Source organism: Clarias gariepinus, chromosome 3, assembly GCF_024256425.1.
Source record: "Clarias gariepinus isolate MV-2021 ecotype Netherlands chromosome 3, CGAR_prim_01v2, whole genome shotgun sequence".
In the NCBI taxonomy this organism is placed as follows: Eukaryota; Metazoa; Chordata; class Actinopteri; order Siluriformes; family Clariidae; genus Clarias; species Clarias gariepinus.
This window is the reverse complement of record NC_071102.1, coordinates 2,726,672-2,743,157: the sequence shown is the minus strand read 5'-3', so window position 1 is coordinate 2,743,157 and position 16,486 is coordinate 2,726,672. Positions and strand designations below refer to the sequence as shown.

General features: G+C 37.8%; 1 protein-coding gene across 2 annotated transcripts in view; it reads right to left on the bottom strand.

The window, feature by feature from the left end:
• Window positions 1–16,486, bottom strand: part of mylk3 (myosin light chain kinase 3) — a 44,830-nt gene that overhangs the window by 3,308 nt on the left and 25,036 nt on the right. For both annotated transcript variants that reach the window (XM_053492937.1, XM_053492936.1), the window contains exons 7-11: window positions 14,503–14,612; window positions 12,125–12,266; window positions 10,072–10,142; window positions 8,131–8,259; window positions 5,557–5,709 (exon numbers count right to left, since the gene is read on the bottom strand). In XM_053492937.1, coding sequence (XP_053348912.1) covers window positions 5,557–5,709; window positions 8,131–8,259; window positions 10,072–10,142; window positions 12,125–12,266; window positions 14,503–14,612 — 605 coding nt within the window. The remainder of the gene's footprint in view (window positions 1–5,556; window positions 5,710–8,130; window positions 8,260–10,071; window positions 10,143–12,124; window positions 12,267–14,502; window positions 14,613–16,486) is intronic.

Genomic DNA, 16,486 nt, shown 5'->3' with positions numbered 1-16,486 from the left:
GAACGCCAATTAGCCTAAACTGCATGTCTTTGGACTGAGACCGGAGAACCCAGAGGAAACCCACCAAGCACGGGCAGAACATGCAAACTTCATGCATGCAGACCCCGAGGCGGGAATCGAACCCTCAACCCTGGAGGTGCGAGGTGGCAGTGCTAATCACTACACCACTGTTTCACCTCTTAGAAGATCATGAGCATGAATTAAAGTTACTATAAGGTCCAAATATAGAACTGATATAGAATTCTGATTGGAGAAAAAAGCATAGCAGACATAACCAGGCGTCTATAATGAACCAAACACCCAACACGTAGATCGGATGTTTCTTGGACGCACACAAAGCGATCCAAAGCATCTGCTGATTGTTATAGCATCACCTCTTTAATTCATTTTCTTTCATAAATATATTACAATGCACCATGGCTCCCAAACACAGCAAGACTAAAGTTAGAGATAAAAACCTCAGTTTAAAACCTTCAAGAGCAAAATAGCATGAATCATTTTGTTATAGACAACCCTGTGTGTCTGCGGGAAATAATTGGCCAAAATGATCAAAAAAATGGTTTTTATCTCGTTTTGCTGTCAAACTGTTTTATAAGTACAGCAGTGCTTGTGAATTCTTTATTCTTTAGGTTTATTTTTTATACTGTTTCCATAGTAACGGTTCATTTGTGAATGTAATCATTTTCTGTTTAACATTTAAGGAAAGAGTCTCCAGTTGTTCACTTTCCATTTTCTCAGTCACATGACAATCAGGTAATTTCTGTCTCATTACCTCCTAGAGAAAGTCTGTTGAGGAAGCCACTGTTTACGGCGTCTATAATGTAACTAAATAAACACTTTAGGATGTATGGAATATAAGAATAATACCCCTTTGCTTTATTTATTTTTCCCCTATAAGGGCACATTCCTCACACACATCACTCTGTGTGCGTTCTACATAATGGGAGAGAATTATTAAGTGTAAATTGAAAGAGTAAAACAATGTGCCAACACTAATTAGACCACCAGGCTATCAGAAAATGTTCTTCCTGTTGTGACAATTAAATTATGATAATTGTCATTTGAATGGCAGCTCAGCTTAATTTGCTATGTGGTGTGTTTGTGTGTGTGTGTGTGTGTGTGTGTGTGTGTGTGTGTGTGTGAGAGAGTGAGTGAAAGTTCGAGCTGCTGACTGTGGAAGTGCCATTAGCGGTCATTAGCTAAAAGCATGTGTGACCTGATAACCTGAAAAACACTGGTGTGAAAGAGAGAGAGAGGGAGAGAGAGAGAGAAAGAGAGAGAGAGAGCTGGTGAAAAACCCATTAATATAATTTTCTTAGAAATCAAACACACTACTAAACATAAGTGTGAGTACTGGGACATGTTTACATATCTTAGTGGGGACCAAGTGTTTATCCATCTATCCATCCATCAATTTATCCATCTATCCATCCATGTATTTATCTATCTGTCCATCCATCTATCCATTCATCCATCCATCCATCCATTAATTCATCAATCCATTCATCCATCCATCTGTCATTTTAGCCATTTCTCCATCCATCTATGCAAACATCCATTCATTAGTCCATCCATCCATCCATCCATTCATTAATTCATCCATCTATCATTTAATCATTTTATCCACCATTCATCCATTCATCCATCCATCCATTATCAATTCATCCATTCGTTCATGCATTAATCCATGTATGATTGTCCATGCATCTATCCCACCATCCATTATCTACCCCTTCATCACTCCATCCATCCATCCATCATTAATTCATCCATCTATCATTTAATCATTTTATCCACCATCCATCCATCCATCCATTATCAATTCATCCATTCGTTCATGCATTAATCCATGTATGATTGTCCATGCATCTATCCCACCCATGCATCCATTATCGACCCCTCCATCCATCCATCCATCCATCCAATCACCTCATCATCATTTCATCCATGCATTGATACATTATAATTGTCCATTCACCCAATATCTATAGCGCTTATCCTGTTTAGGATCACTGGGGGGCCTGGAGCCTATCCTAGGGAACTCAGGGGAACATGGTGGGGTACACACTGGGTGGGGTGCCTACCCATCAAAGGGCACAGGCACACACACACTTGTAAACCCTATCACACACACCATGAGCCATTCGAAATGCAAACGGCCCACAAATGGTGCCGCATGGAGGTGACACTCAAATCACTGAACGCCGAACTAAGCCACAGTGCTGCCTCATTTCTGTGTTTTTGTTTTTTTGTTTTTACAAAAATGAGCAGGTTCTAAAAAAATAAAATAAACAATAAAATAAATTAATAAATAAACCAATACAGACAATTTTTTTTTAAACGTTAGCATTAGATTTGCCATGTAGTGTTACTTAGCCGGATTAATAATAATAACGTCACAGAAAAGTCCTCATAAGGATACTAAGCGAAATGTGTGTATGACGCGTGTGGGTGTGTGTTGCATGTTTCACCCTTTAGATGCAGTAAATGCTTTACACTGTTTTTTGGATGACTACTTTAACACCAGTACTCTATAATTACTCCTGACTATCTAATTATTTAGTGACCTTTGACCTTTGATACAGGCCAGCAAAGTGCTGAGTCTCTTCCTCATTAAAAGCGATTCATGCGGTCTTCCACACAGTGACGGGGGCGACGTGCCAGCAGAAATTATTTTGAACCGTCTGCTATACAAAAGCCATTTTCGTCAGACAAAACACAGCAATTACGCGCGGCTCGTGCACAATCAAAAACGCATTTTCTCAGGCATGTCTCGTTGAAGGGCGGCCCATCTGCATTTATGTTTTCACTCACCAGAGAGCGGGTGCGAATGTGAAGAAAGATAAATGTGGGTGTGTGTTGCGTCACTAAGTGCACCCTGTCGCAGATCTGTAGCGGATCATTAGCAGGCAGTGGAGGCCCTCGCTGGCCCCCGCTGCGCCACTCGCCTATTGTCTCACGCCAGATGAGCAGTGACGCTCGCGTGGCACTAAAAAAGCCTCAGCCTTGCAGCTCAGCCTCATCCATGCTGTTAATTTCAGCCTTTTGATAAAGGCATCAGGATGTTTGCTGAGTTAAATGTTCAGTTCCGAAGAGAGGAAATGTAGGGTTGAAAGGATAAACTGACAGCCTCACATCCTGCTACTGCAAAAATCCTCAAATATGGAAGCAAAACCTTAAGCGGATCCACTTTAATCTTCCTTTTTTGTAACGTCCTGGTTTCTTACAATACTTACAAAAAATTGATTAACAATAGTATTAAAAGGTTTAATATGCTTTTTAGTATAAATATGAATGCTGTGCTAGATATACAAAATATTTAAAATAATAGATAAATGAATGAATGAATTGAAAAATCTAATAGACGTTGAACTGGTGAATCGGTTTGTAAATTACTGGATGCACCAACGGATGTAAGAATCAGCTGGAATGTTGGATGATGGGTAAAAAAAACGTCATGCAGGATGAAAGGTGGATGAACGGATGGATGGATGGATGGATGGATGGATGGTTTTAATAGATGGATTAAATGTATTTAAATGTATTAGAATAAAGTTGAATGTTTGTTGGATGGGTGGATTTAAGAATTGAAAATGGGAAATAAAATAATGAATGAATTGATGATGAATTGGTGATGGTTGGGTGGATCGATGAATGTTGAATTTGTGGATAGCTAAACTGATGAATGGATGGATGGAATATATGTATTTTTGTATGAACAGATTGGATAATGAAAGAGGTAGAAAACACTAATAAAAATTAGTAATGTAAGATGAAATGTAGAAGGATGAAATAATGGCTGGACAAACGAACAGACAGATAGATGGTGTAAAAATAGGTGAATGTTTGAATGTTGGTGAAAGAAAGAAAAAATTGCCACAAAAACAAATACTTGCCTGTTTGCTGGATGAATTAATTAATTAGTGGATTTGTAGATAAACAGTTTGTAAATGGACGAATGGATGGATTATTGAATGGATCAATGGATGGATTATTGAATGGATGGATTATTGCAAAGGTGGATGCAGTTAGTTGGTCGGTGCATGAATGGATGGATGGATAAATGTAATGTATGTATGGTTGGGTGACATTATAGTGGGATGAGCAGATGGAAACCTAGTTGACAAAAGAGATTAGGTAAGAAGATACTAACAAAAATTAGATGAAAATTCAAAATAATATCAAATTGATGTAAGATGAAAAGTAGAAGGATGGAATAATGGATAGACAAATTGACAACTAGAGCAATGGATGTATGTATAGGTGGATGTTTGAATGACTGACAGAAAAACTAATACTTTCCTGTTTGCAAGATGAAATAATGAATGGGTGGATTTGTAAATAAATAGTTGGTAGATGGACGAATGGGTGGATGGCTGGACAGATGGGTTATTGGATGAATGAGCTATTGCATAAGTGGATGCATATACAGTGGAACCTTGGATTACATGCGGGCTCGTATTCCAAAACACTTATAAACCAAATCGAATTTTTCCATAAAATATAATAGAAACTCAAATTACTCTTTCCACAGCCCCAAAAAATATATACATAAAAATAATTAATACAAAATATAAATAAAAAATTAATTAAAGTAAATAATAATTAAATAAATTAAGTAAAGAAATTAACCTGCACTTTATCTTACGAGAGCAGTGTTTCTGTGTAGAGCAAAGAGAAAAAGTGTGTCTGTGTCTGTGTGTGTCTGTGAAGGATGAAAGTAGAAGTGGTCTTGTGTGTGTGTGTGTGTGTGTGTGTGGCACGATGTCCAATGGCGCGCGCACACAGACACAAAGAGCAGCTGTTACAGAGAGAGAAAATGGATCCTTAAACTTTCTAATGAGACTGGCTTTTGTTATACATGTACACTGTACACACATGCATAAAGGTACAAAATAAAATGTTTTATGCACACACACGTGGTCACAGTGTTATAGTAAACAGTACACGCATTGATGGATGTTGATTATACCAGTAAGAGACGAGCACTAAGACCCAGCAGGGGAGACAATTACCCACAATTCTTCTGTGCAAGAGAAAGAAAAACCAGGTGAACAGTTGTGATCATGTGACGCTCAGCGTCAAAACAAGAAGCGCAAACCAAGACTTGCTCGTTTTTCAAGTCAAAATTTATAAAAAATCCATGCTCGTCTTGCAGAACACTCACAAACCGTGTTACTCTCAATCCAAGGTTTAACTGTATAAATTAATAGTTGAAGGGGGGGATGGATGGATGACTAAATGGATGAATAGATGGTTTGATGAATATAGTATATGAATGGATGATGAATGGATGGATGGATGAATATATGGATGGATGGATGGATGGATGGATAGATGGATGGATAAATGTTACTAATAGGCAAATTTTACAAATAAAAGGCAGACATGTCTGGATGGTTGGTTGGATTTTTGAAAGGGTGGATGTGTAGATAAATAGATAGCATAAAGTATGAAGAAATGGACAGACAGACAGACAGTTTGAGGAGGCGTATGGTTGAATGGAACATTGAATGGGAGGATCGATAGCTGTTGGATAGATGGAGAGATAGATACCATTTCGCAGGGATGAGTAACTTAGAGATGAAGTCTTTCGCTTCTTCAGACACGTTCTCAAACGCCTCAGAGTCAAAGTCCCAGTTGGCATGAAGGATGTTGTTCATCGTCTCGGCGTCGTTTTCACCCAGGAAAGGTGACAATCCACTTAAACTGAAAAAAGGACCACACACACACACACACACACACACACACACACACACACACAGACATTAGAACTGTTATATAATACACCGCCTGACAGATGACTAATAAAAAGCCCTTTTTTACAACCATTTGGCAAAACTGAACAAACAACCTCGTCCAACCTTGTTGCTAAATCTGTTGCTAGGACGCTGATAAACTGTCTCAGTTTATCAGCAGATGATGGATTAATTTAATGCTTAAGTGCTTTCAAAAGTGTGCACTCTGCTGTTGACTTTTAAAAAATTATGTTATATTAAAAAGTGCGGTTGAAATGTCACGGAAATAGTGCAGATGGGAAAAAATTATAATAATAGTAATAATAAATCCATCCACAATGTTGTTGGATAAAGAAATCAAGTCAGCATGATCGTTTCAGCACGCTGGGAGATCGCAGTGTGTTCTGAGTGTGTGTGCGTGCGTGTGTATGTGTATGTGCTAATGGCGTGTCACCTTCCTCACATGCTGAGGCAACTGTGGCTCTATAACACTACAGAATGAGGCCATCACTTGTTAAAGGTTATTTATGTTTAGAATGGACACATCACACACACACACACAAATCAAATGACACACAAACACACACACACCAAATGACCCCATGGGTCCTTTAAATAGAGTGGAATGATACTTGAATAATAAATCTAGGCACAGAGTAAAGTTAAAGTGGGTCATGCTATATACTCTGGGCGAAAACATTTTAATTCAGGGAATTAAGTAAAGGAATTTATAGTGTGGCACACAATCCTAAAATCACACAAAAAAACATATGCAGAAGAAAACTTTTGTACAGTTAGATACTTAGACTCTATTACATCACACTTTTACTAAAATCGTGTCTCTGTTCATCGCATTCTGTTGATTTAAAATGCGATAATTAAATAGCACTAGATCCAGCGCACTGCAGCTTATACATGTTTTCTTTAAACTGTGTCTTCGATTCTGCACTTAATACTCCATACAACTTGTCATGAGAAGCCATAAGATACTAAATAAAGATCAAAGGTGAACGTGCATGTACTTTGTTACTGTACTAATGTACATATTTCACCTGTGTGTTTGTACTTTACTTGAGCAGTTTTATTAGAGGATACTTTTTATTTTTACTCCACTACAAAGTACATCAAAATATCTGTACTTTTACTTCACTGCATATCTGCATGGCGTTGCGCTACCTAACAACAAGAATGTGTCGTATTCCAAGCAGGAATTTCTGACAATTATGTGCAACTGCGTGACCTGTCTTTCTTTTAAGATGCACCTACTAATGTGGAAAGTGTTTGAAATGAGGAGCGGAGGAGGTTGCAGACAACAACTATAAACGAGACCTTTATGACTGAGAGAGAGAGAGAGAGAGAGAGAGAGAGAGAGATTTACTATGGAAAAGGCTAAAAAAAAAACCTGTGCATTTTCAATACTTAATTAAATTTAAAGGTGAGTACTTTTACTCAGGTACACAAGTAAATGTTGGACGTCTACCTCTACTTGAGTACTATTCGCCCTAGGGGATCTCTACTTTTAGTCAAGTACAGTTTTTCTGTACTTTGCCCACCTCTGATCAGTATCATGAAACCGTATATGAAATTTGCATGTGGGATGATTTTATTACTATTTTAATTCACTATTATGAGTTTTAGATTAAATAAACAAATAATAGCAATATTTTGTTAATTAATTCATTGCGGATGAATGTAAGATGAACCAGAACTCATTACCCTAATAAAGTGTCAAGGTCAGAATCTATACTGTCTCAGATACAGCGGTTTACAGCAACCTTCACATCACATGCTCAATGAGTATTTCAATAGAAACAATAAAAAAAACAACTGTTTTATTATTGCCCTGCTCTGGTTCACCATTTCTGCAAATCCAAGACCAAATATATATATATTTTTTTGCATCTTCATATGAGTACCCAGGCCACGACCTATCTGAGAAGGGCTTTGTTGTTGAATTGTGATTGGGGTTGAATAGATAATAAGCTTTCAGGACCTCTTAACCATCTCCCAGAACCCAGATCCTTTCATTAGAGGATTAGTGGATGCACTCAGGCCTCGGGCTCTGATGTCTGGCTTTCATTTCTGTGACATTTGCATTTTCTTTTTGATCCTCCTGACATTAAAAGTCAAAAAGAGCACAAGAAATATAAAATCCAGTTTAGTTGGATACTCAGTGCCAAACAGGCTTTTTCTGTTATTGTAACATTTTGTTTCCTACACACAATAGCATTCCCAAGTTGGTTTTTAATGTAGTCGTGCTTTTGTTTCTTTTTTTTAAGCATGCTGAACAAAAATTATATATTTTGAAAGAAAGAGTCACGTTTGACTTTAGGGAAAAATCAAATTGCGCTTTTTGGGATTTGATGTTATAGGGCTCTGGATTTGAACCTACAGCATGTAAGTGATGACGCCGACACTCCACATGTCTGTAGGAAATGACACAAAGTCGTAATTCACCACTTCGGGTGCCAAAAATTCAGGAGTCCCAAAGTTCACCTTCAGCTTCTCTCTCGGTCGATATCTACAGATCACAAGAAACAACAAACATCAAATTCAAATAGTATTCAAATACTTTAACATAAATACTACATATATATACTCTATATTTATTTTTCCACTAAGTGTCTTAAGTTGGCCAAATAAGACATATATATTACATCACTGCTGTCATCACCATATATGGTTTTAAAGTCACACCCACATCCCCATTTATCTCTTAAAGGCCAGCCCACTCTTTAGAATATACTGATCTGGCATTTTGACCTTATTTGGTTCCATACATATGGACATGATGTGCCTATTTATTAGTGTTCCTAATAAGGAAATGACATACGGTATATAAGTGCCGTCTTCCATATATGGTCATGTCTACATGTTTGGTTTGGACAAGACACATTTAATTTTTCTCATCCATACATGGACATAACATGTCTACTTATTAGGTTCCATATATGGATATGACACATTTACTTGTTTAAATGTATAAATGTGACAAGCTTATTTGTTGTGTTTTATATATGAGCAGAACAAGATAAACACCATTTTTGGACTTTCATACATTTTGACAAATTAGTTTCCATGGACTCACAAGGTTGTCTATGACAAAATCATCTTCTTTATTTAGAAGAATTTTTCTACCTATAATACACTTTAGTATTTACACAAGTAATATTTGCGTAGGTAATTTAAGCAGAGAGATAATGCTACAACACTGTGAAATTGTGGAGTTTTAGTGGAATTTCAGAACACCATTATGACTTTATGGGCCACAGACATATACAGTACTGGATGTTGTTGGTTGATGCCCAATCAGACATTATACAGGGCAACATTGCACTGAATTGAAACTGTTCCTGGTAGCATTGTTTTTAATGTTGCTCATGATCTTTGTATGAAATAAACCTCTACACCTTTTTGATTGTTTCAAGTTGCTCCCAGTAAGTCACTATAAAAACATGACCAAAGCATGAGTCTGTTAATTTTTTTTTTGATGAACAATATTACAAAACTGGCAAAAAAACTTTTTTTTTCCTCTAAAAACTGCAATGATGGATTTGTCTCATTTTGCTCTTAAAATGTTTGTATGGAAATGACATACAAACTTAATTAATTTAAATAATTAAATATAGGGTTTTATAAAAGTAGCTGTGTTTTGTTTATGGCTAAATACTGGGTTCTACCTGTACTGTATATATGGACACGTCTAATTACTGCATTTTTAAAAGTGTTGCTAACTTTTAAGTACGTAGATTTTAGGTATTCATGTATAAATATTTTATATAAAAAGATAATATGCGCATGACACATGTCTCATACTCAGAATGATGTATTTTCTGGGAAATTCAGTATATTTCCGAGCACATGACGAACATGATGATCTAACACAAAAGAGAAAAAAGAAACCCAGCATTTCTAACATTCAAGAGTATTTATAAGAAACTATTATATAGCACAAAGCGATCCGGCCCAATGACTCAGACCTGCAGGAAAAAAAAAAAAACGACATTAAATCTCAGAATGTAATTGTTGCCTATGAATCTTTCGCATGATATCTCTGTGTCAATCTTTGTTGTGAATAAGCGTGTAGGTGGAGGCGTAATAGCGGTGATGGTTTTGCTAAATCAAACGTGGGGGCGGAATGATAAAGGCGTTCGAGCCCAGTGAGAATGCATGAGAAAGAACTGCTAAAAGTATAATTACAGACAACTGGGAATCTTTCTCTCTCTTCACACCGTCACAAATAACTTTAAAGACGTAATCAGAGGCATCTGTTTGAAACGGGGAACATCTGGCAGAAAAAACAAACAAAAAAAAAAACACATGACCCACTTACTTTCTAGCAAGTCCAAAATCAATGATCTTGATTTGGTTGCTGTTGCTGCTGACACACAGTATATTTTCAGGCTGTAGGGAGGAAAAATTGTTATAAGAAAATAGTAATACGATACTACAATTAAACAAGAGCATCCTGCATGTCTAGGATAATATAAGCTGTCGTGATTACAATATAGCTATTAAGGGTTCACGCCTTGTTTTCTGACACACTGTTGTTATCTCCTTAAGGCTTTAAATGGATTTAATTGTCAGCATGTGATTATGTTCATTACGACACAACAATTAACACTTTCATTAAGTCTGAAATCACAAACTATCAACTATTTCATATGCCAATCTAAAAAAATATATTATTTTCTTTGTTTCTTGGTATTTTAAATATTTTAGTATATATATTATCAATTAACAAAAATCAGAATTATTAACATCCTGCAAAATGAATTGTTAGCAGGTAAAGCTTTCTTTGGCGAGAACAACAGCACTGAGGTTCTTCCTGTAATTTGGTAGAGAGAGGTTTATTGCTCGTATGAGAGTCTACATGCAGAACATTTCAAGCTCTTTTATAGTCCCAGGTTTTCAAGATAAAATGTCCTGGTGATGATAAACAGAATTTGCAATGATATAAACCTTCACCAGCTATAGGCTGAAAACAGCAGATAGTCCGCTATCAGATTATGTAGTGGATTTGAGACGTTTTCCCTAAATATGCTGCCTATTTTGGGATAAAGAAAAGATTTTGATTTCACAGTGTTACATATGCAGCCGCTTCTATATTAATGTGATATATGTTTTTAAAAAATGCTCAAAGCAAATGAAAGTAGTTAGTTCGCAATGAAAGATTGTCAAAAATGATCCTCATTCTGGTTATATTAAAACTTCTGTCCTATCAGGGCTTTCCGTTCGAGGCTCCTGTCTCCCCCGTCAATGTACGTGTTACATCAGTTCATTTGTAAAATAAATGCCCTGCTTGTGATTTGCGAAAAAGAAGATTTTCCGAGAGTGTACCTGGTGCTGAAAAGCATAAACAGAAATGTTTGTATATCTGCAAACAACAGAGCGATACTGTAAGGAAGGTGAAGGCATCTTAAAGAGAATCATTACTAGTGACGAGACACGGATTCGTCACTACGAGCCTGAGAGTAAACGGTAGAGTGTGGAACGGAAACATCATCAATCACCGACCGAGAAAAAGTTCAAAAGTCGACTATCAGCTGGAAAATTCATCAACGCTTACAGTTTTCAGGGATTCTCAAGGGCCAGAAGTATTGGAGCACATCATCAGGGAAAAGTTCAACAATCAACAGTGCTAACTACAGTGAGACGCTTATTGAAGAGCTGAAGACTAAACTTGGGATTAAATGCGAACTGATATCCGAGGGCGTTGTGATCTTGCATGATGATGCCTGTCCGCACACGTCTGCCCACGCTGTCGAACACGACTGAAAAAAAATTGAGCGTCCTCCTTATAGTCCATCAGACTTCTTCACTTCTGATGAAGAACTGAAGACAGAGGTGCATTCATGGCTCGCAGCTCAGAATAAAACATTTATTTATGAAGTAGATTTAATGAAGGAATATAAAATCTTGTTGACAGATGGACAAAAGCAAGGAAATTGTGTCATTTCTAAAAGTTAATTGTAAATAAACTCCACCATTGGAGTGTGCCAATATTTCTGCAGGTTCCTTTAAGCGACTGCATGAGGATTAAATTAAGGTAAAAATGTAACTGCTAAGAAAAGGATCAGATTTGTTTTTTCATTAATATATTCATGAGTAAAAAGTGTCTGGTGTGTCGTATATAAATGAAGCAAATAACAGAGAGTCAGATTAAAGTTTACTGTATAACAGACTCGGTGCTGTAGATGATTTTATCAGCTCTGTACATCGACCCGACTCTAGACATGAACATAAAGACTGGCTCTGCTGTTCTGAGATGTGTTTGCAGTATCTTTATGGATGTTGCATGACCGTGCTGACTGCATCAATAACATATCGGTGTGTGTGTGTGTGTGTGTGTGTGTGTGTGTTTGATGGCGTGGAGATCGTTTCACCTTCAGGTCCAGATGCAGGATGTACTGCTGATGGAGATACTGCACTCCCTCACAGATCTGCCGCATGAACACGATGGCGTCCAGCTCCGTCAGCTGGTAATTTTCGTTCACGATCCGCTCGAACAGTTCGCCACCTTCCACGCTGGTCAGGGAGAGACAGCCGCGCAGAAAAAGCAAAACATATCAGACATATGTGTATAAATCGGTGGTGTTCCTGATAGCGGGCTACAGTCAGGTCTAAGTGTTTGTACAGTGTAGACTTTCACCTTTAACAAAAACACTGCATCAACTCTTTGGGAATTACATCCATTTCTTTACAGGCTTAAGCATAATTGGACAAATTACTGGATCTTTTTTAATACTTGGATGTAAACCCTGCCTGAAGTCAGGAACCAATGCTCGTCTTCCTCGACCCCAGGCTGTTCCTGTCCCCCTCTTGTTGCTGCATGTTTGTGGGTCTTTCTACCTTCAACTTTGTCTTCGGTAAATGAAAAGCAGCTCAGTTGGGTTGAAGTCAGGTGACCGACTCGACCCTATGTTTTTTGGTGATTATCCATCTGTTTTTGCAGCGTTTGACTGAATCTGATCAGAACGTACTGTAGAGCTCTACACACTTCACAGTTCATCCTGCACCAGTGCTGTAACACTGTCTCCACTGTGTTTAATAAGGATTCCATATGCATTAGAACGCGAGACCTTCTTTTCCTTCTCCATATCCTACTCTTATATCATTCTGGTAAAAGTAAATCTTAAGCCCTCTGTATTTTCATGCTGTTTCATTCCGCTCTTTGCACAATAACTACTATTTCCACTGTAGTCACTTTGGCTAAAATACAACCGCACTTCCAGGCTGCTCTGCATTTTACTTTTGTAGTATTATTTATTTATGCATTTTTCATTATAATTATTACTTATAATTAAGCATATATAACCTACATAAATTAAATGATATCTTGGAGCTTTTTGTTCTATCATTGCATTAGTAACTTCTGGTCAGCCCTCACATTCCCCTGTGTATACAGACTGTATGTAAGATACACAGTGTTCAATCACATCTACAACCTGTCTGTCTGTTACTGTCTCTACTGCTGCTGGAGATCTGGAATTTCATTCAGGATCAAGTAGGTAGGTGTCTGTCTGTCTGTCTGTCGGTCTGTCTGTCTGTCTGTCTGTCTATCTACCTACCTGTCTGTCTATCTATCTATCTATCTGTCTATCTATCTATCTATCTATCTATCTGTCTGTCTGTCTGTCTGTCTATCTATCTATCTGTCTATCTATCTATCTATCTGTCTGTCTGTCTGTCTGTCTGTCTATCTACCTACCTGTCTGTCTATCTATCTATCTATCTATCTATCTATCTATCTATCTATCTATCTGTCTGTCTGTCTGTCTGTCTATCTATCTATCTGTCTATCTACCTGTCTATCTATCTATCTATCTATCTATCTATCTATCTATCTATCTATCTGTCTGTCTGTCTATCTGTCTATTTATCTGTCTCTGTCAGTCTGTCCATCTGTTTGTCTTTCTCTCTATCTATCTATCTATCTATCTATCTATCTATCTATCTATCTGTCTGTCTGTCTGTCTGTCTGTCTGTCTATCTATCTATCTATCTGTCTGTCTGTCTATCTGTCTATTTATCTGTCTCTGTCAGTCTGTCCATCTGTTTGTCTATCTATCTATCTATCTATCTATCTATCTATCTGTCTGTTTATCTATCTATCTATCTATCTATCTATCTATCTATCTGTCTGTTTATCTATCTATCTATCTATCTATCTATCTATCTATCTATCTATCTATCACACACACACAATCACTCGGTTCATATCAAGAATCTACAGCAATGTGAGATAAAGTGTGTCTCTTTGTGTTGCTCGTCTAACATGTCTGATCTAGACCAGGATGTGTTGTGATCTAATCTGATCTGATGTCTGTGAATAAATGGCTGCTTTGATTGATTATAATTAAACACAAAGAACCATAACCAGATCTGTTAGAGCTGTCCTGTCGGGTTATTGCTTACAGAAGTGAAACTGACAGTGTGTGTGTGTGTGTGTGTGTGTGTGTGTGTGTGTGTGCGGTTCTTGTCAGTGAGAACAGAGGCGCTGAATAACACGCTGAATGAAAGGAAGTTTGTTTTGCAAATGACTCTCTAATGGACGGAGTCAGATCAGGCCTCAGAGCCCTAATGAGTCGAGGCATAGAAAAGAAAAAAAAAGGAGACACCCCTCATCTTCCGGCACCCACCTCCACCCCCCTGCCCAGTGTGCCATCGGGAACAACACGTACAGAATAACAGCCATGTATATTTCTCCTCATCATAATAAAAACAGGACATAATAACGTCTTTTATAAAAGTGTTTACTTACTATTCCATTATAAGCGTGAGATTGGTCCGTGACTCGAATGCGTCATACAGCTGAATGAGGTTCACATGATTTAGCTGGTTCATCATCCCGATCTCATTCTTCACCTCTTCCTGTTAGTGAGGAAAGGAGGAATAAAATGAGGAAAAACAAGTGCGAGTAAACATTGTGAAAGTCTCAGCGCTCTGAATTAAACCTCAGGGTCTTATAACAAACGCAGATCCGAGCTTCGGTGTGTTTTTTGTTTTGTTTTGGGGTTTTTTGAAGTTAATAAATGAGGCAGACAGACTACACAGACAAAATGAAATGATGTTAGATTATACGGTGAGGTTGAGGACACGAGGACGGTCCCAGAGACGCAGACTGAGGGGGACGTCTGAGCGCGAGCGTCATCGCACAGACTCTGTAGTTTAGGATTTCAGGTCTGCTATTTTCTCAAACTGTCTGCAGAAATCCTTTCATTTATATGTGTGAGTGTGTGTGTGTGTGTGTGTGTGTGTGTGTGTGTTGACTGGAAAAGATGGGACAGTAATTGTGTGTGTTGTTGTGGTGAAAGGCTGCAGTGTGTGCCATCTCTACTAATCTTCTCTTCCATGTGTCTCACTAACATCAAGACAAACAGGGCAGATTCACATGTGTGTGTGTGTGTGTGTGTGTGTGGAGTGGGGTGGTGGGGGAGGGGTTGTATACTGTTCTACAAATGCACAAGAAACCGCTGAATTCTGCATTCTGATTGGTCGGAAGGTGTTGATTAGTTTTCTAGTACAGCAGCTGTGACAGTCGTGTAGCTAGAAATCATTAATTAATTGTTTTAATTTCAATTAATATGCTCGTTCTCATATGTTATCCTTTCTATAGTAACAGATGGACATTCGTAGGTGGATGTGCTACATAAATGTGTGTGTGTGTGTGTGTGTGTGTGTGAAAGAAAGAGAGGTTGATAAAGAAAATTAATTTTTAGTAGCGTCTGTTCTTTAAGGAAGAACACGAAATGACTTCTTTCCGGAAAAATAACGAAACGTTTCTATTCATTATACAAGTTTATAATTATATACATTATATACGTTCTGACCGAGTAATCTGATTGGACGTGAGCCGTTCCACTAGTGCTGCCTACATAGTGCACTAGCTTTCACTTTAACACTATTTGGGTTCGACCCTCCCCGGAACCTGGGGGTGATATTTTAAGGAGGAATGAGTGTAAATCTAAAGTAAGTCTCGATGGTTCCTCAGGACTGTCCACCACCTCCATGGTTTATTCTCCTCACCTGTTGGCTACAGAGTACTAAAAAGAATTTAAAACTACTTTCACCTCCTGTTAATTACACTAACTGTTGTTCACCAGGATATGTGTGGGCGGAGCCAAATAACTGGTTAAATAAACATAAAATCATAATCTGTTGATAATAAATAGTGTTTGTGAAACTGTTGTATAAAAGCAACGTCCCACTCCAGGCCGTGCCGTTGTGCTGAATATCAGCACAGCTGTTAAGTGTATTAAAATAAAGTTCAACTTCCTGCATTTCACGTCATATCATATTGTGTATGACTGTGCATGTGACGAATACAATAAAAAAAATAAAAGTGAAAATTGAAGGAAGTTGAATTTTTGAGTTAAACTCTTCAAGGTTCCGATCGATCTGTTTATAATCTAATGTTCCATTATTTTCACAAAGTGACTAAATTAGGCTTCACCTTTTATGCCAAATCTAGTCCAGGAGCTGTACACACAAACACACACACACACACACACACACACACACAGAAAACCACTAGAAGAAGACATAAAATCTTTATGGATTTACTCATATGATAAATTTTTTTATGCTGTAACCCAACAAAACTCTTACAGCAGGTGTTTATGTGAGTTTGTAAATTGCTGTGGGCTAGTGTGAGTCTTAAGAGTCATCATGAATTATCAATCTGGTCATTGGGACCTCTAGTGCGGAACAGATTGGAGCAGAAGGAGAAAGGAGAGAGAGAGCGA